This window comes from Fringilla coelebs (genome assembly GCF_963513975.1).
Source record: "Fringilla coelebs genome assembly, chromosome: 12".
Classification (NCBI taxonomy): domain Eukaryota; kingdom Metazoa; phylum Chordata; class Aves; order Passeriformes; family Fringillidae; genus Fringilla; species Fringilla coelebs.
In genome coordinates this window covers 9,536,251-9,558,142 of record NC_140038.1, presented here as the reverse complement: position 1 = coordinate 9,558,142, position 21,892 = coordinate 9,536,251, and the positions used below count along the sequence as shown (strand labels likewise).

General features: G+C 38.3%; 1 protein-coding gene across 5 annotated transcripts; it reads right to left on the bottom strand.

The window, feature by feature from the left end:
• Positions 1-14: 14 nt before the first annotated feature.
• CCPG1 (cell cycle progression 1) lies at positions 15-21,474 on the bottom strand. Of its 5 annotated transcripts, XM_084213995.1 has the most exons (12): positions 21,291-21,473; positions 19,679-19,726; positions 17,007-17,078; positions 13,033-13,147; positions 12,475-12,554; positions 12,068-12,275; positions 10,973-11,068; positions 7,783-8,037; positions 7,369-7,380; positions 4,681-4,802; positions 2,220-3,631; positions 15-1,060 (listed from the first exon to the last, which is right to left on the bottom strand). In XM_084213995.1, the coding sequence occupies exons 3-12, from the start codon at positions 17,064-17,066 to the stop codon at positions 883-885; spliced, it is 2,538 nt and encodes an 845-aa protein (XP_084070121.1). In that variant the 5' UTR covers positions 17,067-17,078; positions 19,679-19,726; positions 21,291-21,473; the 3' UTR covers positions 15-882. The 5 variants fall into 5 exon arrangements, with proteins under 5 accessions (XP_084070121.1, XP_084070120.1, XP_084070122.1 ...); XM_084213994.1 differs by lacking the exon at positions 19,679-19,726; XM_084213996.1 differs by lacking the exons at positions 7,369-7,380; positions 19,679-19,726 and having other exon boundaries at positions 21,291-21,474.
• Positions 21,475-21,892: the final 418 nt, after the last annotated feature.

The following is a 21,892-nucleotide window of genomic DNA, read 5'->3' as shown; positions in this document are numbered from 1 at the left end:
AGGAGATCAGTTTTGCATAGCAGTAGCTATGCTTACGCCTTGTACTGCAGAAAGGAGAAAGCACTGAGTCTGAAACTGGGGAAGCCAATGGCAAGTCCCATGAGGTAGCCAGTGGCTGCCTGCAAACACATAAAACTCCTCCTGAAGGCAGCTTCAGTAGCAGTAGGGCAGGGTGGGGCTGCTGACCTACCTTACAACACTTGGGAAACCATTGGGAAGACCAAAATTACCATATAAATACTTAATCAATAAAATACAGACAAGACTGGACCGTTTTTATAGAACTGTACAGCTATGCTGAGCTTTTTTTATAATAAAAGACTTTTACCCACAATGTCTCTTTTATTTTTCTTCTACAATATGCAGATATGCAAGACATTTCAAGTGTTTAAATCAGCACGCTGATTAGAATGCAGCACAGCAAATTCTTCACAATTCAACAGGCTCTTGAACCCCCCAAAGACAGGAAGCAAATATAAGGTTACAAAACACTAACAGATACATTACCACAATGTTGATCTATTTTTTGAAGGATGAGATGAAGTTAGTATATCAAACATTGGAGTTAGTAGTTGGTACATTATGCATGGCTCAAGCTTTAACTACACTAATGGAATGCAATTAAGCATTTTTTCATACACAGGTCATGGCATGCCTAGTTTCTGCAACAATACTGCTGGCACCCAAACTATCTTTGCTTCCAAAGAACAGTTAAAGCAACAGAACAGAATATGCAAATCAGAAAGCCTGACTTCTGCCTGTTAACAAAAATGTGTAAAAATCAAATTATTCAGAAAAAAAAAAAACTTGCATTTTGCTGCTTTGTTGAAAAACAACTAGTTTCCAGAGAGCATGTGAATTTTAATTTTTACAATAAATTACTCAATATTTTGGATCGAAGGGTAGTTGCCCCAATTCTATTTCAAGATTTGCCATGTGTCTTCCATTAGTGCGACCATGTTTATGCCATTTACCTTCTCTTTTAGAACGGTGTTGGTACTTCTGAGCTTGTTTTTCATGTCTGGAATTTTCAGTTTGTGTAAAAGGTCTTTTAGGTCGACTGCAAGGAGTAAACAAAAGCTTATTACTACTAAAAGCATTTTGTAACACAATTACATTTTCAAGTACAGCTTTTAACATGCTGAGGTTCATTGAGAACAAAATTAGTAGTAAATAGTCCTTTAACTTGTAAGAAAAATGGGGGAGGTATTTCTTTGTTTAAATCATCAATAAGATGGTATATCTAAAAGAAATGCCTTCTAAAAATAAAAATGCAGCTGGTATCACAAGCTTCTGTATAACAGTATCAGTAAAAGAATTTGGAATTGTTTTCTGCAAACTGAAATTCTCACTAAATAGGTATTTAATTTAAAAAAAAAGTTCATTTGATAATAAATTAGGAAAATGGACTATAAATAAAATCATAAACTTATGTGTTTGCCAAAACCACATTAACTGGGTAGCTGATAATAGGGCTATAATAGAACCCTCACGGTTCACCTTTCAATAGGAGAAAGTGCTACGTTACATAATACTTAGTAACCCCAAAGTAGTTAATAGCTCAGACTTCCAGCTACAGTAAAGTACATGAAATGATAAATAATACAAGTGTAAATTTGTAAAGCCCTGAGAACAGCTTTAGATCCAGGAAAGGAATGTAGGAAATAATTGACACCAAGGGCCATTGTCAACAAGTGTGAACAAAACTTAGGGTCAGGATCTGAACTAAAGCCTGCTGTGTGATGAGCTCTGCTCTGGGCATACAGACTAACCCAGTATTACACAAATCTACAGGACAGCAGTGAAATATATCTGCCAGAACAGGACTCAGACACACCTTAAATATACTCAAAAACCTCATTCAGCAAAGGACAAAAAGGAAGCCCAAGACAGTTCCTCATTCCATCAGATGGGCAATCAGAGCTGTTTGGTCTAAAGAAATCCTACTGGCAGTTACAGTTTTCTAAAGAACCCAGCAGAAACATCAGATTGTGCTATGCACACACACAAAATTTATATAAAGGTTCTACAGATCCACTTTATGTAACATAATCTAATATTTCCACTAAGTCCTTCAGAAAGTCTTCAAGCATATCTGTGTGTGTATATGTATACACACACATACCTGCTCAAAGACCATCCACTACAGCAAGGACATTGGTTGTCTTTACAAAGAACACTTCTTTGTGTTATCAAGCACAGGAAACATGGAAACAAACCTGGGTCCATACTGGGGTGAATTATCATAATGGAAGTAGTATCTGTAGACATATTTGTCCAAATCCTCAAAAACCTTCTCATTATTACTTTGGTATTCCTTCATATCTTCCAGGTAATCCTTGACATCATTAACAAAATCAGTGAACAGCATCTGGTCATGTATAAACAATCCATTATGAAAAAACTTATTGATGAAATTTTCTAGTTCTCTCCAGTGATGAAAGTTATGTACAACTTGCTGCAAATACTTTCTCATTAGCCGATTAAATTCATCCACCCTGATGGGATCTGAAACTCTGTTAAAGAGACTAAGGAATTCTTGATGAGCACATTCAAAAATACCAGAGCACCCCTTAAGGGCAAACTGATGTTTTCTATTACACAAATGATCATTGAGACATTTCTGGGAATCTGAATCTTTTTCAAACGTTGTAAAATGATGTTTCCTTCCATTTCTGGATTCTTTGGGCATGTGAGGTCCCCTGTAATGCATGTGCTTCAGATTCTCGTAGGAGTTATGGTCTCGATAAAAAGTTCGAGCTTTCTTGTTTGCCTCATATCTTTTATCACTGGATGACTTCTCTTTTTCATCAAAGATGTTTTTTGTGGTATCTTTGAAGTGTCTGAATGTAGACTTTACAGAATCAGAGAATTTTTTCAAGTTTTCTTTCACTGCTTCTTTAGCCTGCTTAATCTTTTCTTTATGGTGTCTGACAAACTCTTTTGTGGAATTTTTCATAGCATCAAAAGTTTCTTTAACTGAACCAAAAAATGTCTCCTTTGATTTCTTTCTACTCTTACTTTGCCATTTAGCACCTTTCTTTTGTCCACTTTCATTAATTTCTTGTTTTTCAGATTGGTCTTTTGCTTCAACATACAGCTTCTCCCATAAGTCAGAGCGTTGTTGCTCAAAGTTCAGCTTTTTTTCTAGTTCTGCCAGTCTTCCTCGCAGAGTTTCTATTTCTTGATTTTCTCTTAATGTCTCATCATCATCATCAGCAGCACTGTCAGGTGTTTGACGAGAACTTAACTGTTCTAGTTCTTTTTTCAGAGCTTCTGTAACATGACGTTCTTTGTCCAGTTCTCGCCTTAGCATCTGTGCCTCTGCAAAGAGTGTTTCCTTTTGCCTGAGAAAATTGCTGTTCCTTTGCTTTTCCTCTTCCAAATGCTCCCTTAGCTTCTGATTTTCTATTACGATAGATTCAGTGCTACTACCTTTATCTTCTAAGTTTCTAATTTGTTGTCTTAGCTTCCTTAATTCTTCCTGAAGTGAGGCCAAAGCTTTTTCTTCTTTCTCTAGAGACTCTCTTAGGTGCTGATTTTCCGCAGCAAGACTTTTTTTTTGAGAATCAAAGGATTTCTTCTCCACCTCAGTAAAGGTCAAACATGTGGCAAGATCTCCCTTGAGTGACTAAAAGAAACAAGAAGAAAACAAGCAGAAATACTACAATGAGAATTGTTACAATTTTAGCTAGAAAGATGAAAAACCAAGGTAGCCCAAACAAAGCTTACTTGTCATTTTGGATGCAATGAAACGCAGCAAGATGCAAAAATAGAGCTGGTTTGTTTATCTCAGTTGGGTTTGTTTATCACACACTTTCTAGGCAACAAAGACCATGTGAGAAACTCTCCCAGCAAGCCAGAGGTCATCACCCCTCACTTGTATTGGTTTAACTAGCTAAAGAATAGTCAGTTGGGTACATGAACTCTAACATCTTAAAAGGAAATTAAAATGTGCATCTTTGCTGTTGATTTATGTTCAGCAAACTGGATTTACAGATTACAAAAAAAAATTAGCAGAAGCAAAGGCATTTAGCTGTTGGGGCAGAAATTCACAAACTGATTTTGAACCAAATCTGAACATACCTGCTTGTGTAACTATATACTAACACAAAAGGAGCTGCCCAGTCTGTTAGCATCATTGGCAAGCTCTAGAACATACTGAATTATATACAAATGCTGCTAACAGACACATAAAAGAAAACCTAAAAAAAAAATCCCACTCCCTAATCTTCTCTCTGGATAATGCAACAGCAAAAAACCAGAAGTATGGCTTAAGTATTAAAAAAATTAATAACTATTGATAATTTAGAAAGCAAAATCACAAAACCTGTAGGTTCAACATGTTTTTACAAGCATTTTCTACTTCAGCTGACCTCATTTATGACAACCAGGCACTATATCACAGGGAAACAGTCTCTGTGTCCAGAAAACTCCTAGACTACAGACTAGGAGACATAAAACTACAGACTACAAACATAAACCCCAGTATGTTTAAACACATTCCGAGAGCAAATTCAACCAACACAAACATTTATCAAGAATTCAGGGGAAAGTTCTCTGAAAGAACTTACTAAAGACAAAAATGTAATGGACTTGTGTGAGAAATTCATTTCTCTTTGAGCAAAATACACACTAATAACAGAATTACGCAATGACTTCAGCTAAGCTCACACCTACCCCCACTTTGTGGTGCACTTGATCTCCTTGCTCTTGTTGGCACTGGTAAAGGTCATCTTTCAGATCTTTTAATTCACGTGTCTTTGTCACCAGCTGCTGCCGTTTCTGGATCTGCACTGTACCTACAAAGATAAAAATGTTTCTTTTGATAGAGTGACTTAGAGTAAGCAGTTAGAGGAACAGAGGAACCTAAACACATCTTTCTCTGCAAATTGAACAGCATTCCTCCTTGCCATTTCAGCCCTGTCCTTACAAGTTACTGTTTAGCTGTAGAAAAATTGTTTCTTTCAATGATAAACCATTTCTCAGACCCAAAAATTTGCTTCCACACTGTTTTTTCCTTTACAAATAAAGGAATTTTGGAACACTAGATAGAAATAAGTTAGATCCAAACCAATAAGTTATGCAGGAAAGAATACTTGTGACTTCTCTGTAAGTTTTTTAGTAACATGCAAGTCAATCAGGATAAAAGGGAGACTATTGGTCCATGCATTACCCACTTCAGAACTACAACCTTGACTGTTAATTGAATTACATGAATAAGAGGGTATTAGCACGGTGTTTAAATTTTCAAGCAGAAATACAATTATTACACACTGCTCACAACGCAGCAAGTATTGCAGGCCCTGTCTTGCCCTTATCCATAAGAAAAGGCTGCAGAGTAAGCATGTGTCCTGTTTTTAAATTGCCAGACAAAGGCTGAGACACCCTGGTTTTCAGAAAAAGTATTTTTGCTGTACTGGCCACCAAAATTTTTTTTGCCAAGAGCAGCTTCTTAACTGATACTTCCTCACCTAACACATGTTCTCTAAATCCTAACACTGATGTATTTTTTTATATATTTGCTTTTAAGATTATCTTGAATTTACTCTAGAGAAGAAGGCAAAAGCAATTTTTCTTTCAAAACCATTGCACTATAATCAGAGCTCTATTTCTGTATTTGAAGGCAGGGAGAGACATATTGTTAAACAGAAGAAATACTCTAAGTACACTTACACTGATGAATATTTTGTGCTCTCTTATCTTTTTCTATTGTCAAGTGTGACCTTAAAAAAAGACTGTCATATTAAACCAAGTTGAACAATAATAGCTCCATTCAGCTAAGTGAATCACTTTTACAGCAATGATTTTAAGTCTGCAGTGTCCTAGTAAACACTTCTTGAGACCACAGAACCTTTCATAAATGAATTCAAGTATACTGACAGCAAATTTCGTTTTAATATTTATCTTTTATAGATACTTTTGAGGAAGTCCATCAATCCTAACAATCTAAAGCCTGCATCTGAAAAATCATCATTTAGCCTACAGGGTTTATGTTGGGTAGAACCTGAATTACAGAAAAACACTTAAAGCTCACTTTCTCTCTTTATCAAAAATCCTACTTTAAGTACAGTAAGCAAAAATGACATTTAGCAACACTAAAAATTAACATATTGAGGTGCCATTCCTCAGTAATTGGTTTGTATTTCCAGCTGGTACTCTAAGTTACAGTATCCTTCAGATTCTTTAAGTAACCAATCCAAATCCCTGGAATTATAGCTACAGCCCCCCTTGCAGTTTCTGGTTAAAGAAAAAAATTAAATATCTGAATGTCCATAAGGAGACATTTTTCTGGAAAGGACCTTCTACCTAATTTAAGCTTCACCTTTTACCAGAAACGTTTCCCTTCTTTCAGTTCTTCTTCCTAGAGCATCATAAAACCAGTTAACTCAGTTTAATATTGATTAGGATACAATTGTTGATTAAAATCTATTAATTAATCTAATTAATCTAATCTAGTTGCTTTCTACATCTCTGAAAGTCTTAAGGGAGTCCTAGAGCTCTAGCTAAAAGGAAAACACTATTCTGATATTGACCCAAAAAAAGGAAAGTAATTTTATAAAAAGTTCCATTTTCCAATCCTCTTGCATGACAATTAACCTAACATTAGAAGAGTGCTGTGGGAAATATTCATTCCAAGCTGAACCACAAAATTACAAAGTAATCCTCTGGGAAAATGGATTCTCCCTGCAAGCTTGTGTTGGGAAGAAAAAAACCAAACTTAAAAACAGGAAGATGGAAGCAGAACTTTACTTCCTTTCTAGTGGCAGAAAGACAAGTTATCACATAACCATGAAGAACTTTCACCAGAAGAAGCAAAAACTGAAGCCACACAGAGTTGTCTTCCTTCTGCTGAAAAATGCTGCCATCACTGTCATCAATGATGACAATCTTTATTTAGAAGTACAGATTCAATGAATGAACAAGTGAATTCCTTAAAAAATGCATTACCCCACATTCAAGTGTATTTTTTATCCACAGATCTCCAAGTTCTTTAAAAAGATAGTATATCATTAAGACCACACTAAACACAGTGAAGTGATTATCAGCTGAAATCTCATGTTCCCCCACAAGCACTGTCACAGACTGGTGTGGTCAGTGTGCTCCTCTATGCCTCTAGCATGCCATTGCTCACCCAACAGTTTTCACACCAGTTACTACTACATAAATTGTGTTTGTAGGATTGGATTAGTTGTTCCTATAATCCCACATACATCAGCAATTCCTGAGACTTGATTAATTGTTTTATTTTCACAATGTAAGTATGCATACATATATGGATATGTGTGTACAGATACACACACAGGGTTTAAAAAGTAAATCTGAGTGCAAGCAGAGCATCCACAGTACATCACTCAAGGCTCTTACCTTCAGGTTTACCTAAAAATAAAAAAAAATGGGATCAAGTGAAAATTTACATAAATCTCAAAAGAAGTGCCAAGATTGAAATCCCTAACAGTTAGTCAACACCAAATCCAAAGAGAATGATATCCCCATCTCCAACTGAATCACATGTCTTTTAAGAAAGGCATGTTTTCATATAAAACTAGAGCTACCGAGGAAAAATCACTATTTAGCCCATTACTGTACAAAGTAGTGTATATTACATACAGTTTTACTGCTGAAGGAGCTCCCTGTATTACCACTACAGCTGCAGTTGCTTTCTCTCATCTTTAGCTTTAGGTTGTTAGCAGAGAACAAGAAAAAACATGGGAGTCATAACAAAACAGCATTTGCTACACGAGCTGCGGACTCTGCGTGCCCTGCTGTCCCTGAACTCACCGTAGAAGTGTCCGAAGCCCATGCTGATGGCGATCACCAGCGCCAGGATGATGCACCTGTTGAGGCCGCTGCCGAACTGGCGCTGGCGCTGCTCGTCCCGGGGCGGCTCCGCCTCGGGCTCCGCCGGGGCCGCCCCCTCGGGCTCGGAGCCCGACACCCCGCGCTTCCGCGGGCGCCGCTTGCGCACGGCCGGGCTGCTCTGGCTGCTGCTCTCATCGCTGCTGGACTCCTCGGGGCTGGCCTGGGATGAGAAAACTGAAAAGCAACAAACAGCGGTGGTTAAATGCATTGAGTTCTGCGGTAAAGAGCAAACTGACTATCAGGATCCGCAATATTTACATAAAATAGATTTGGTGTTTGAGAACGTTAACAAAAGAAAATTAAAATTCTAATGATATAGTTTGTGCTGGAAATTATGCAAGAATGTGTGCTCTTCAAAGTTGAAAATTAATTTCTTAAAACTAAATGATAGACAATCAAGAATTCATCACTAAAAAGCTGTATGGCACTTCCCCATACCTTATCATTCACACATTACAAAGTGCTTCAGTCAACCCTGCCTCCTAAAGCATCTACATGTACTGCCTCTGCAAATTCTTGTGAAGTAGAAAGACTAAGAACTCAGTTTTCCTTTTCTTGCAGTTATTAAAACTGAAATACTTAATAATGAAAGAGCAATATAAAGGCTTGCTAAAAGAAGGCCTTCTAGAAGACAGACATCGTTCTGTTACACACCCTCAAAAAATTTCATTCTGTGATCTGCATGGAACTGCAGAAAAAAGTCCATTACAGTTCCATTAATGCAGCTATTAGAAATATTCAAAATCAAGACATAAATTTATTTAAATATGCAATTTTGTTTACTTTTAATATCTACCATATACGACCTGTTAACATCTTTACCCACCTTTCAAAAAAGCCATTTTCAACTATTACTGCACAGGAAAAAAATCCACTCAAGTGCTTTTCTGTTTGTTCTTTCCCAACACTCTTCTATTACCTGACTGAAGTTTTGGTAAATTAGACAAGATTTGCAATAAGACCAAATTCTAACCTTAAAAAAGTACCTTTTATAGATTTTTTGCAAAATTATATTTATTATATCATTTGTATGTTCATGTTCTAATGGCCCAAAAGCCACATGTTCTAACCAGGAAAATAACAACAGAGCTGTAATTGCTTGTTCCCATTTGTACAAATGTCTGCTGCATATACTGTAAATAAATTTATAAAATCCAGTATATAAGTAATTATTATTTAATCTCCCTCCTTTAAAAGTGTAACTTTCAAGTGCAAGGTAAATCTCAAGAGGAAGCAGTAGTGGAGGGAAACTAGCTTTCAAGTATCGACATTCTGTACCTAATTCGCATGTCTGGAATAATTTCGATGGGATCAGTGAAGTCTCTAGACATGACAAAGTGTTCCTGTTTGGACACTAATTTTGCTGCTCACAGTCACACAATGCTAATGCCCCTTCCTAAAATATGGTTGTTCATTCTCTTATGAGACATCATTACTCAGAATGTAAAAATACAAATATAGAAAGTCTGTCTTTGAACAGTTCACAACTGAAAAATCATTTGTTTGAGCAAAGCCATGCACACATCACTGAACAGAGCAGAATGCCAAGCAGTGCTAGCTATTATCTATAAAATGCACTACCACTTAAGATTTTCATTTAAAATAAATTACAACTTGATAGAGGTGATTGCACCAAGCCCAGAAAAGATTATCAATTAGTATCTGGAACACTTCTAATTTCTAAGTCCATGGACAAGCAACATGACAGATTATGAAAGACAACTCCCTCCCTTAATAAAAAACTCCATTTTAGTAAATCAGTCAAACCAGACTAAAACAGTGACTTTGACATGCAGACACTTAAATGAATTTCTGTAGCTTAGTAGAGAAGGACACCATTTTAGACCCAGTCATTTAAGCAGATGCATACTTCCCAATCCTGGAAAACAAAGGCAAAATTCAGAATGCATTCCTAGAACACAGAGGTCAGACATTAGAGAGAAATATACAGGACAAACTTAGTAAGAGGTAGTTTTCTTGTTCATCTGTGGGGTTTTTAAGGGTTTTTCAGCAACCAAAAAAGTTTACACACATGGAATACAAAAGTGGTTAAGGAGCAAGAGCTGCTTCTAGCCAAATGGGAAAATTCTTTGATACACACTGGACAGCAAAGAATAGGAAAGGAGGAAAAAAAAAGACAATCAGAAAGAAAAATGCTGTAAGATACTTAAAGCCATTCATAAGTACTTACAGTCAAGTTGTCAACAGCAATTACACTTTCAGGCAAGAATGACACTGCCCTACAGCTGCTGTAAGATTTCAGTACAAAGCTGTGCTCTAACAGTACCAGGATGGAAAGGAGTACAAATGAAACCAAGTGTGACCCCAATAGCAGTCCAAAATCCTAGTTTCTACTGTGATTTTGAAGTGTCAGATCTATACAAGCAATTAGACTAAGTCAGTTGATATTTCTGCACAGATACAGTTCCCTGTTAGCATATGGGTACTTCTGCTGGCTGAACTTCATTCATGAAGCAATATTAAAACACTTCTGTTTGCATGATGAAGACAACCTAAACAGGAATTGGTTTGCAAAAAGAAGTGGCAGAAAATCCTTATAGAATGCTTTAGAATCTACATTAGGAAGAATCTGAGGCTCATCCTTTTCCAACACAAAAGAACACTCAGGAAGTGGATGGCAAAGATTTCTGTTGCCACTTTTTTCCACCTCTAAAACTTCAGCATTTAAAATACTTGCAAAAATTCTCCTGACATTTTCTGCAACACTTGATCAGTTGAATGCCCAGCACTAAAGGCCATGCTGCAATCAGCTTATGTTAGAAGGAAGAAATTATTTTTGCCAGTCACATGTAGGCTTGGAATCCAACAAGAACTACCCATTGAAACAACCAAGCACACACATTCAAATGCATTACAAACCTTACTGATGTCTGCTCCAAACCTACATGCAAGGTTAACATCTTTTTAAAGAAGCACATAAGACACCGAGAGCTTAGCCAAGTTCTTCAGGGAGGATTGGCTTTCAGCATCTGTCTAGAATATGACTATGACAAGATCAAGTCAGATTGCTATCAAAAATTGTAAGAACACTCCATGCAAGCCTTAAGCAATCAGCTTTGCACAAGCTGATCAAATGTAATCACACCACCTTGAAAAGGAAGACTGCGAGATACATGCTCTTTCACCTCATTTCCCCATCCCCTTACACAATCAGGAATCTTCCACAGCTTCTCCAGCCAACTGACTTTTGTGTACAAAAACACAGGGGAAACAAAAAAAAAAAAGACACTTTTAGAACTCATCCCTAAAAGAAAAAAGTCAACTAAATCTTAATTTAAAAATTAAGTCAGATTCCCCTGAAGACTTAAAGAAAGTGACAGCTTTGTTACAAATCTTCACTGATTATAATTAGATGCTAAGCTGTCACTCTCTGTTTCCAGTGGATACTATGCAGATACTTGAAAGTTTAATGATGCTGTATCCTACTCTAAGATAAAACAGTATTTTAGGTAAAATCCTTCTTGTAAAAAAAACTTAATTTGAAAGAAAAAATCAGCACTACAAAGGTGTCAGAGAGAACAAAGAGAACAGAAGAGATTACAAACAAGCAGCCAAAAAGAATTATAGATGAAGACTAGAGAACTAGAGAACAGCAACAAAACAGGAAGTTTTTGGTTTGGATTTATTGGGGTTTTGTTTGAGGTTCTTTATTGGACAAATATCCATCCCCTTCCTCCTGATTATAATGCACTGCTTATTTCAGACAAGCACTGGGAGCATCTTATAGTATATAAATACACTACATAGCTATGAGGGTGGTACGAAGTTTTTGTAGTCATACTGCTTAGTCCTCATGGCACCAAAAATCCTCTCCCACTTGTTAGTCCTCTATGCCAACTCTATATAAAGCCCAAAATATTGCCAAGAGAAAACCTACAATTATTCTGTGAACTTAAAGCAATTTTAATTCTCCAAGACATGCTACAAATCAATTTTCCATTTAAAACAGTGGTCACTTAATGAAAGAGATTGCTTTCAATTAAAAAAATGCAGACATACATTTAGACAAAATTGTAGAGGGCATTAGAGTTTAGAAAAACTCTAATACATGGATATGTACCCAACAAAACCATTCTTTTTTTCCTCTCTCCATAAAAAGAGGGCTCCCTAACCAAAAATTGGTTTGGGTTTTTGCCCTGGTGACATTTTTGCACACAGTTGCTTAGGACTGTATTGCTCTTACCAGTTTCTACATGGGAAAATGCATATTGACTGCTAGAGGAGGAACCCATGTTAAAATCCTCTGAACTCTGAGCTTCTTCACCATCAGCTGGAGCTTCCTCCTGACTCTGAGTTTCTTCTGGTTTTGGAGCTTCAAGTGTAACAATGTCAGAATCATCACTAATAGTTCCAATGCAGGACCCATCATCAGGAACTTTTTCTTTATTTCCCTAGGGAAAGGGACAGTATGAGAATTATTCAGACACAAAAAACATGAAGTAATTAAAACAAACAAATAACCAAAAATTGTTGGAACTTCAGGAAAGAAAAAATTTGTGTCTTTATTTTAATGCCTTTAAAACATTTCTTGCCATTGACAGATGGGGCTTAGAGAAGCTTCTAAATAATGTAGTCTGTAATATAATTTACCTCTGGAACTGTCTGAGTTTCCTCAAAACCAGATAGAGTATTATCTACTGCTGGGATCTCTTCATCATTGCTGCACTGAGCTATATAAATAAAAAGAAGAAATAAACAAGCAAACAGACATGGGATTAAAAGCAGCAACCACAAATTATGCCCACACACATATAATACTAAAACTCTGCGTCATAATGTCATTTTTTTAGGAGTACAAGCATTGATGGTTCCTTCCAAATTATACTTATTTCATCTATGACATTACTAGAGAATACTTCTTTTATCAATAACACTTCTTAAAATTATCTTCCAGCAACAGCAGTGCACACTATTCTATAACACATCCAAAGTATGGACAAAATGAAAGACATTCTACTAATTTCCCATTTCAGGAAATTTCAAATTTCAGGAAAAAATACTTTTATAAAGTCAATGATTGAATATTTTCCATAACACAGGTGAAGCAAATACCCTGACAGAGACCCACAAAGCACATAAAAATCTATTGAAAATACTAATTTTGTGCCAATGCTATTTCATAAAACTGCTCCTCTTTTAATATGTTACCTTGCACATCAATTGCCTGCTCCTCTTCTTGCAAGGAAACATATTCTTCTGAAACAAACTCATGGTTGTCATTTGTGCTTCCATTTTCCGAGGTCACTGTCTCTATGTCAGAACCCTGAAGGTGAAAAGTTTAAATGGACATTACAGTTACTGGGGTTTCCAATAGTAAAGTAGGAAGAAAGAGTTACAAATAAAACAGAATATTAGCAATAAAAACAGAAACAGAAAAACTGAGCCTTTAAAACTGAAGACAACTTTGCCCAAAGAAAAGCAAGTGAAATACCAACTAATTAACTAGAGTAAAACAAGTGTTAGTGTGTAATACTCATGACCAAGGTTAAAAAAAGTTAGATGAGGACAATTCTAAAGGGGAAAAATGACGGCAATTGAGGCATTAACAACTACCTTGAGTATTTTAAATAACTATGTTTATTATCTTCATTAGACCTGTTTATTAAATGGAATTTAGAGAAACAGAGGAGGTTTTGAGTATGGGATCTAATTCTTGCTCCTAGGTCCATCTATTGTATGCAAATTCACACGCCCTCCCAAAAATAGAACTTTCAAGCATATCAACATGAGCTCCAATAAATACTACTACCAGGAAAAACTATGTATAAATCACTCCATCTCAACTCCCATGAGAAATTTTGAAAGGCTGCTTATATAGTACATTTCTGGCACCTCAAAAACAAATATTTATACAAACTCTAGATTGGATTTCTGTCTTTAATTCAGAATGGAGCCTTCAGAAAGGTGCCAGGCAGCAACAACACCAGAGCCCAACAGGAACTGCAAATAAGCAACACCAGGAGACTGCAGGGTACTAAAGTCAAGCAATATGCTTGACAATTCCAAATATTTAATCTTTATATTGTCATTTTGGTTTAAAAATACTGATGAGACACCAGTAAGGCTATCAGCAAACTACCAACATGCAAAACATAACTGAAAAAACACTAAGTCACTCTGATCCATAAATAAGTTGAGCTGTTTTTGTAAACAGAGATAGTTATTTTTGCAACAGCAGGTGTGAAATTACAGTAGCAGCAATACTTCCAGATCAGTTTCCCTGGATGTCTCATTTCAGGACTCAAGCAAACATGTATGCTTTTGTTTTTAGGGAGACTGTACTTCAGGAAGATTAGAGGCCTCAAAAATAATTGCATAAGATACATTCTATAATCATGTTACAAAGTTATGCTTCTTTTTTAAAAGGATGAAAGAATTAACTGCTTTGGTAAACTGTTAAACACTGTGTATCTTTTTTCTTTTTTAAACACTTTGTATCTTTTTTCCTTTTGGCTACCTAAGTAGCACAATTTTGATTTGATGTGCTTTGCAGAAATTCCCCTCATTTACAAGTAATTTACTATAATCTGAGTGAAATCTCAGGAAAGAAAATATGAAGCTATTCGGGGTTTTTGGGTTGGTTGGGTTTTATAGATAAATATACAGGTTTATTATGTGACAATTTTCTCTGGTGTGATAGAACCACTACTTTAATTTCTTAAATTGTGAATAATAAGAAGAAAAACATCATTTCAGTTTGCCCAGTCCCAACAAGAACAAAAACATCAGGATTATTGCTTAATACAGATTACAATTTTAGCTAAAAACCCAAGATAATGGGCTAGCTGAGCACATGGTAAAACACACAGGTGGGAATGCGTGAACTCTCTGATCCGCTTCATCTGATGCTGGACCTTCATCACTCTTCCATCTCAGCAATAACAAAGAGGTCAAGAAAAGGTATTCTCACCTCCCCACCCTCCTACACAAAATTAGCAAGCCCTGTCTTAGGAGCAGTCCAGCAATGCGGAGCACTGCTACTCTGTCCAAAGCCCACACTCAGTGCAGCACCCACAGCTGCCAGCTCCCTGCAGCCACAGCCTGGACAACAGCCACTTCCTGCCCCTCAACTCACTGCAAAACGTGTCCACAAACAGATTCCACTGTGTCATCATCAATACAGGTCACAACAGTATGTAAGAAAATCATGCCTCAGTACTCCAAATTTGTCTAACCCATAGTTCTACCCCTGTCCTAAATATCCAAATCAATTCACTGCAGTATACAGAAGGCCACATCCCCCCTCCATGGGCAGTAGCTCTGTGAAGAGTACCTGGCCATCTCATCCATTCTGCTTTCTTCATGCTCAGATTCAAAGATGTCCTACCAGAAGAATGCTAATAATGGCAGCTCTCAAACACTAGTGCTGTCCCATTTTTATTTCACTGAATCAGAGATGAATAACTGGGAACACAAAATCTCCATGTCACAGAAATCTGTTCTGCTTTGACTAGACAAATCCCAGCCATCCTACAATCTTGTGTTATGGTAACTTATTTAGACAGCATAATTCATTTGCAGTTACAGTGTAAAATAACCATCCCAAGAATGAAAATAAAGTCTGCACTTCACAGCTGAATAATTCAACTGCTGAACTCAGTCTCTAAATCCTTTTACTTTTATCAGAACTCTGTGAGTCCAGCAGCCTGTTACACTCTTGTAGCCCACTTGGCCTTGAGGAATGGAATGCGTGAGTTTTCTGTTTCGTTTGGTGACAAGATTCCCAACCTGTCATCCAACCCAAAACAAGGAAAAGAAGTTTTAACCATCTCTTAAATACCACTTGGCTGCCAACAGAAATGAAAGCATGGCCCAATATTTATAAACTTCAAACTGTACCACTTGTGACACTGAACTGTCAAAACATGAGTGCAATCACAAGTTTGTAATAGCTTGGTTCCAAGTTACCCATTTTCATTATAATCTGCAAAACAGGGCAGTGTGCAATGAAGAACAGATGAGCACTATGCATGATCTTCAGCCATTTTTTCCTACTTTCCTCCTCTGAATGAAACAGCTCAAGTACTGGTCCTTGAATATTTTTCTGGGGCAGACAACGAGTAGATGCAGGCAATACTAAGTGTCATTCCAGGAAAACTGTCAACCCATCTGTCCTGAGGATTCTGGCTCAATGGCCTCCTCAGTTTACAAGACAATGCTAAATACATGAGAATCAAACCAAACAAGCAAACCAGCCCACCCATCCTATACTCACACATCAGCCACGATCTGCAGAGATACAGAAATCCTCAGGACTAAAGGAGGAATGGATACTGGATACCCACACTACCAGGAAGGGCTTCTAAGGGGTTCTGAGCAACCCAGACCTGCCTTGTCCACTGTGGGAACTCTTTTTATGTACATTCATGTGTCTGCACCTGAGCAGGTGTTGAAGGCACTGTGTCAACCAGCGCAGTCAGTGCAGTCATTTGGTCAAACCTAAGGGCTGACCTTGCCATAAGGCTCCTGCTCTCCAGACTCCACTGACAGCACTGATTTCATCACCACAATGCAAACTTTGAAACCAACAGCAGGTTCAGACACCTGTCCCGTGATAGTGGTTGAATGCACACTTGTCCCTATCCTAATTTTCTGTAAAGGAAGACTATGTAAGGACAGAGGGCTGTTCCTGAACAGCCACTGCTAAAAATAGGATCTGATACCTTAGTGGTAGAAAAAACTTGGGGAAATCATGGAATCATTCCCTTCTGTACAGGATATTTTTCCTGCCCAGTATTCCCAACTAACTTTGTTTTGGTGAGGGTACAGATTTATCAGGAGGACAAGAAATATATTAGCAAAAACAGAGAAGTTACATAGAATACTAATGTTTTCAGGCAGGGTGGAACAGAAGAATGCATGCCACTGAAATTCTATCAGCTCTTCAAAGCAAAACCTTTGCAGAAAAAGAGGTTATTTTAAATATGAAAATTTGTATCAACTATAGTAAAAGTATACATGTTTTTAAATAGTAGTTTCATTATTTACTTCTAAATTGCTCTTCTATATTCTCTGTTGGTATGCAAGATCCACATAAAACAAGAATTACTAAGCTGAAATGGTATTTTACTGCTTATAGATAGCCTTAAATGACAGAACTGTACCAATGTGAAACTGGGTACCTCGTGATTGATGACAGTCCAGCCACAAGACGAATCACTGTCACTGGAATTTTCAGACATTTTCAAAGCGCACTGCAGGTAAAAGTAGATTCTTTTAATATATAAGACACACAATTTCACTGCTCTATTGAAAAATAAATAAACAGAAGAATGGAAACTATGATGTTACAGAAGAATATACTAGCAAACAAATTGTAATTCTGGAATTGAGAAATAAAAACAGAATAAAAGTTGAGAAAGAAAATATATTATTTTGTACTTATTTCCTACTATCTCCTTTATACTTGGAGCAAATATAGCTTTGCTAGGCCCATACTTATTTCAGTCAGCCAAAAAGCTCTTAGACTAGACACACACACACAAAGCTAGTCAATAAATTAATAATTCCAGCTAAACAATGATGCTATAGACAAATTTTAAAACATGAAATAATTTCTGCTTTGTTACATGCACAGAAACTACAGTTCATTCAAGAAAAACACTGTGAGATGGTTTTTTTTTGAGAAGAAACAGATTAGGATCTTTTGGAAATAATTTTCTTCAACTACTGGCAAAATCAATGTTTCCTGTTTCACTCCTTCACACCAATTCCGAGGAAAATTGAGAGTACCTGGCAACTACAAAAACAGAATGAAAATAACCCAAAGTATAATTTTTAAAAATAATATTACCAGATGACTGGCAGCCACTTTCAGAAGAGAACTGTCCAGCCACAGCTGCCTGTATATCTTTCCTCCTTTTTAACAGGAATTTACCAGAAATACAGATTATTCATTAACACCATATTCAAATCAATTTTTCAAGTCCTTAACTAGCAAATAGACTTTATAAAGAAGTTTAAAACATTTTTTGTTCCTTGAAAAAAAAATATATTGAGTTGTTATATAAAATTTACTATGGATTCATTTTGGTGGGAAAAATATTCCCAAAATTGAACAATTTCTAATCAATTGCCTGTTATATTATGCATCAACATAACAAAACAGCCAGTGAGATCATGGTTCAATAAAGCTTTTATCACAGAATTTCAGACACCTGCTTTATTTCCCACTCTGAGTTAATTCCAGTAAGAACACAGAGGGAAGCATCCATGTGTTTAAATTTATTTGCTCTCTACTTTATTATCAATCCTGCCTTCACTCCTGGTTTCTCAACACAAAAATTATACATAAAACTTGGAATGAGAACATCTAAGTACACCAGTGTGGCTAGAAATTGGCACAACAAAATATAAAACCTCCAATTCCATTTAGGTTTCTCACAAAACACAGTAAACATGTGTCTCATATCTCTGCATTATGGTAGTTACTACAGGTTTTGCTAAGATAAAACTATTTTCTCATCAACTTCTACTAATATATTTACAGTTCCTCTGTAAAAAAAGGCAATGGTGACAATCACAACAACAGTTTAAGCTGTTAAATATTCACTAACAATCAACTTCGGTATGAAACTTAGAGAGAAGCTGAATTTCTGGTTCTTTTATAAAGCCCTACTTTGAATATGGTTGTCATTTTCCTGTAAATATTTTTCTTCCTTCATTAGTGCTTTTCCTGGAATCTCAACCAGGGTATGTCAGGTTGGGAGGGGGTGGGAAGAAATCTATTTTGGTTTGAGTTATTTGGGTTTTTTTAAATCACACTGCATAAAAGGATCAGATTTTTTTTTAATCGTGATTTATTTTTAAATCATACTTCTTCAGTCATCAAAATAACAAATGCCCAAATGGCAAAGACAAAGTTCTGGAGTTGACATGTGACAACGACATCTGCTTGCTGTCATTAATTACTCTAAATTTGACTGGGCATCCAGCAGCAGCAGCATTCCTTTCACAGGAAGGGAACTCCCAGCACCAGAACTCATCACCTGGCAGAAATATCACTGGCTGCCTTGCAAAGTCTGAAGTGAATTCTTAAAAGACAACCTCAGGGCACCAGTAGAGTTTGATACCAGCACATCTACAGATTTTGAAATCCCAAATTGTCACAGCAGACTCTGCACTGGACATTGCAACATCTCTCCTCCTCCAGCTAACTCAGCATTTCACCCTGGGCCTGGTGAACACAACAGAGCCAAAAACACACTGACAGGTAACTGCAGACACCCAAAGGTATCTTCTGTTCTGAACATACAACCATGGCTTTGGGCTCCACAGAAACACCCGTCTTCCCATCCCAAACAAAGACCCTGGGTACTGACATCATCAAAATATATTAAATAAACAAACAGAGAAACAAGCAGACAAACAATCATCATTTCCTACTGCTCACTTGTCTCGATAAAAGGCCTTGAGTTAGAAGTTATTTATTTGTATTCAACCAGTATACTACACTAATAGTGCATATTTACCTCCCCACAGGTGACAAACCACCAAAATAGAAAATATTTTTATATTAGTATTTTAATTAATATTTTAAATATTAAATATTTTTAATTATTTAAAAATAATTTTAACACAGAACACTAAGGTTTATGGTTAGAACTGCTAAATTTTGCCAAATTACAATACATAGATAGCTTGGCATCAGACTGAAGGGCAGCTCTAGGGTAAATGTATTCCGACAGGTACATTCAGCAAACATACACATGTAAAACAGTTACCAAAATAAAAGCACTTTATTACTCAGATCTAAAAGATCAAAAAGACCTACAAGATTTAATAAAAAAATTACCTAGGTACAGTGTTCCTAAACTTCAATCATCAGCTAAACAGCTTATTTCTGTAACAGATTAATAAAATGCACATAATCATAATTAAATCCGAGGTCAAATTCAATCCCTTAAGTACACTGAAAAACAGAAGACTAATTTCAACCCAATGGCTAAACTGACCCACTCACAAAATCTTCTCCAGTTTGATTCTCCAGCAAATGATAAAGACCCACTAAGAACCAATATGCCTCTCCAACCAGCCTAAAGGGGCTGGAAATGCTGCCACTGTCTTCCTGAATGCAACTTTTTTTAAAAAGGTAGCTTTGAGCAGGAATTAAAAAGACATAAAGCCTTCAAACTTCCTAATGAATCAAGATGACAGTAATGGGTTCTAGTCCAGGAACAGCAGGGATAACTGGAGGATACACTAGGGTCTCCTGTACGTCAGGCCAAGCCAGAAGGAAAGACTGGGGAAAAATCCCAACCAAAACCAATCCCGTGGTGCCCTGCTTTTGTATGCTCACTACGTATCTTCATTGCCACTTTTGGCATCACCTTCTTAATTTCTGTCTGGACAAATTAAATATTCATTATGCTTAGAGTGTGATTTGTATGTATTTGGGGAAGGGGGGCAGGAACTCAGAAGCATTAACTATTTTCCTATCCTTAGTGAAATGTAAACCAGAAGCATAAGGTGGAAAAGCTTACAACCATATGTATTGTTGATAACACAATACCAAGTTATTCCATATATATATATATAAATAAATCTGAGATACCACATCCTACTTATCTACTGTGAAGCAAAATAAATACCAGTATTAAACAGAAGGACCATTTCAGTTTAAATAAACCCTTAAGCTCAATCATCTAAAAAAAGGATTCCCTAGACTAAAAAATAACCTTCAATAAGCATTGACAAAGATGAGTAATGGGCACGAAGAGGGACATGAAAGCATTCTACAGAGCTTGCTGTGCTGTCATTCCAAGTAAAAACTCTCAGTTCTCTTCTACAGTCGATTCTTTGTTGCACAACAGAAATAAAAACAGGTTCAGTGCTATTAAACTTCAGGGTTCTCATGGAAGTTTATTATTTCTACTAAGTAGTAATTTCTTCCCCAAAGTAACATTCTTCTCTTAGAATATATTTAGCAACTCATATTGAATATAGAATATTTCCTTGTTATGAAGGAAAGCCAGACTCCCGCAAGGCTGGCCATTCCCGGCTCAGTCCCTACCCCCTGTACCGCAGGTGTTCCTGCAGCGCACCTGAAGCAGAGCGCAGTTAAAGCGCCAGCACACTGTTTATGAAACAGAGCACCTTGCATCAGCCGGCGAGGCAGCGGCAGACGATGACAGAGAAGGAAGTTGGCAAACGCCAGCGCCCGGGGCCGAGGCCGGCACGGCGGTGACCGCCGCCCGGAGCCCGCTCGCCCCCCGAGCGGCGCCGCCGCCCCGCGCGGCCCCGCTCACCCGCTCCCCGCACCAGGAACGGCCGCCCCGGCCCCGGCGCCCCGGGCTCTGCCCCGCTCCGGGCGGCCCCTCCCCGCGGCAGCCGCCGCGCCCCCCGGAGCTCCCCGCGGCCGGGCCGGGGCAGGGCGGCCGACCCCGCGGGCCGGTCCCGCCGCCTACCTGAGCGCGGCCCTCGCGGGGCCCGGCACGGACGAGGGGCCGCGGCCGCAGCCGCCGGTGACGCCGTCACAAACAACCCGGCCCGCCCGGGCCGGCGCCTGCGCGCGGGGCGGCGCCCGCAGCACCCTGGCGAGCGTAGTCCGCGCCCCGCCGCGGCCCGGCGGCCGCAGCGCCCAGAGCGGCCCGGGCACCGCAGCGCCCGGAGCGGCACCGCAGCGCCCGGCCCGCCCCGCGGCCCGCCCCGGGCACCGCCATGGCAACGCCGCGCCGCCGAGCGCGGGCCCCGCGGCCCCGGCGCCGTTTGTGCCGGCCGGGGGCCGCTCGGAGGCCCCTTCGGCGCGGGGAGCGTTGTGCCGGGAGAGCCGGCACAGGAGACAGCCAGCTCTGAGGAGACGCGCTCCGTTACATGCCAGGAACGCTTGTACTGAGGGAAAGGATGAACAAACAACACCACCCACACCCTCGCCCCCCGAAACACCAACCAAACGAACACCCCAGAACATGCCACTTCCCCGCCCCCCCCCCAAAAAAAAAACCAAACAAAACAAAAAACAACAACAAAACAAAAAAAAAATCCCAAAGGTGCTTTATATGGACAACAA

What these genes read in the sequence shown, in the direction of transcription:
- CCPG1 (XM_084213995.1), bottom strand. Translation starts at nt 17,066, where the DNA reads ATGTCTGAAAATTCCAGTGACAGTGATTCGTCTTGTGGCTGGACTGTC. An exon ending in GCAGGCAATTGATGTGCAAG is followed by an intron (nt 12,555 to 13,032) that starts GTAACATATTAA and finishes TTATTTATATAG; the next exon opens with CTCAGTGCAGCAATGATGAA. An exon ending in TCGCAGTCTTCCTTTTCAAG is followed by an intron (nt 8,038 to 10,972) that starts GTGGTGTGATTA and finishes GTTGCTTTTCAG; the next exon opens with TTTTCTCATCCCAGGCCAGC.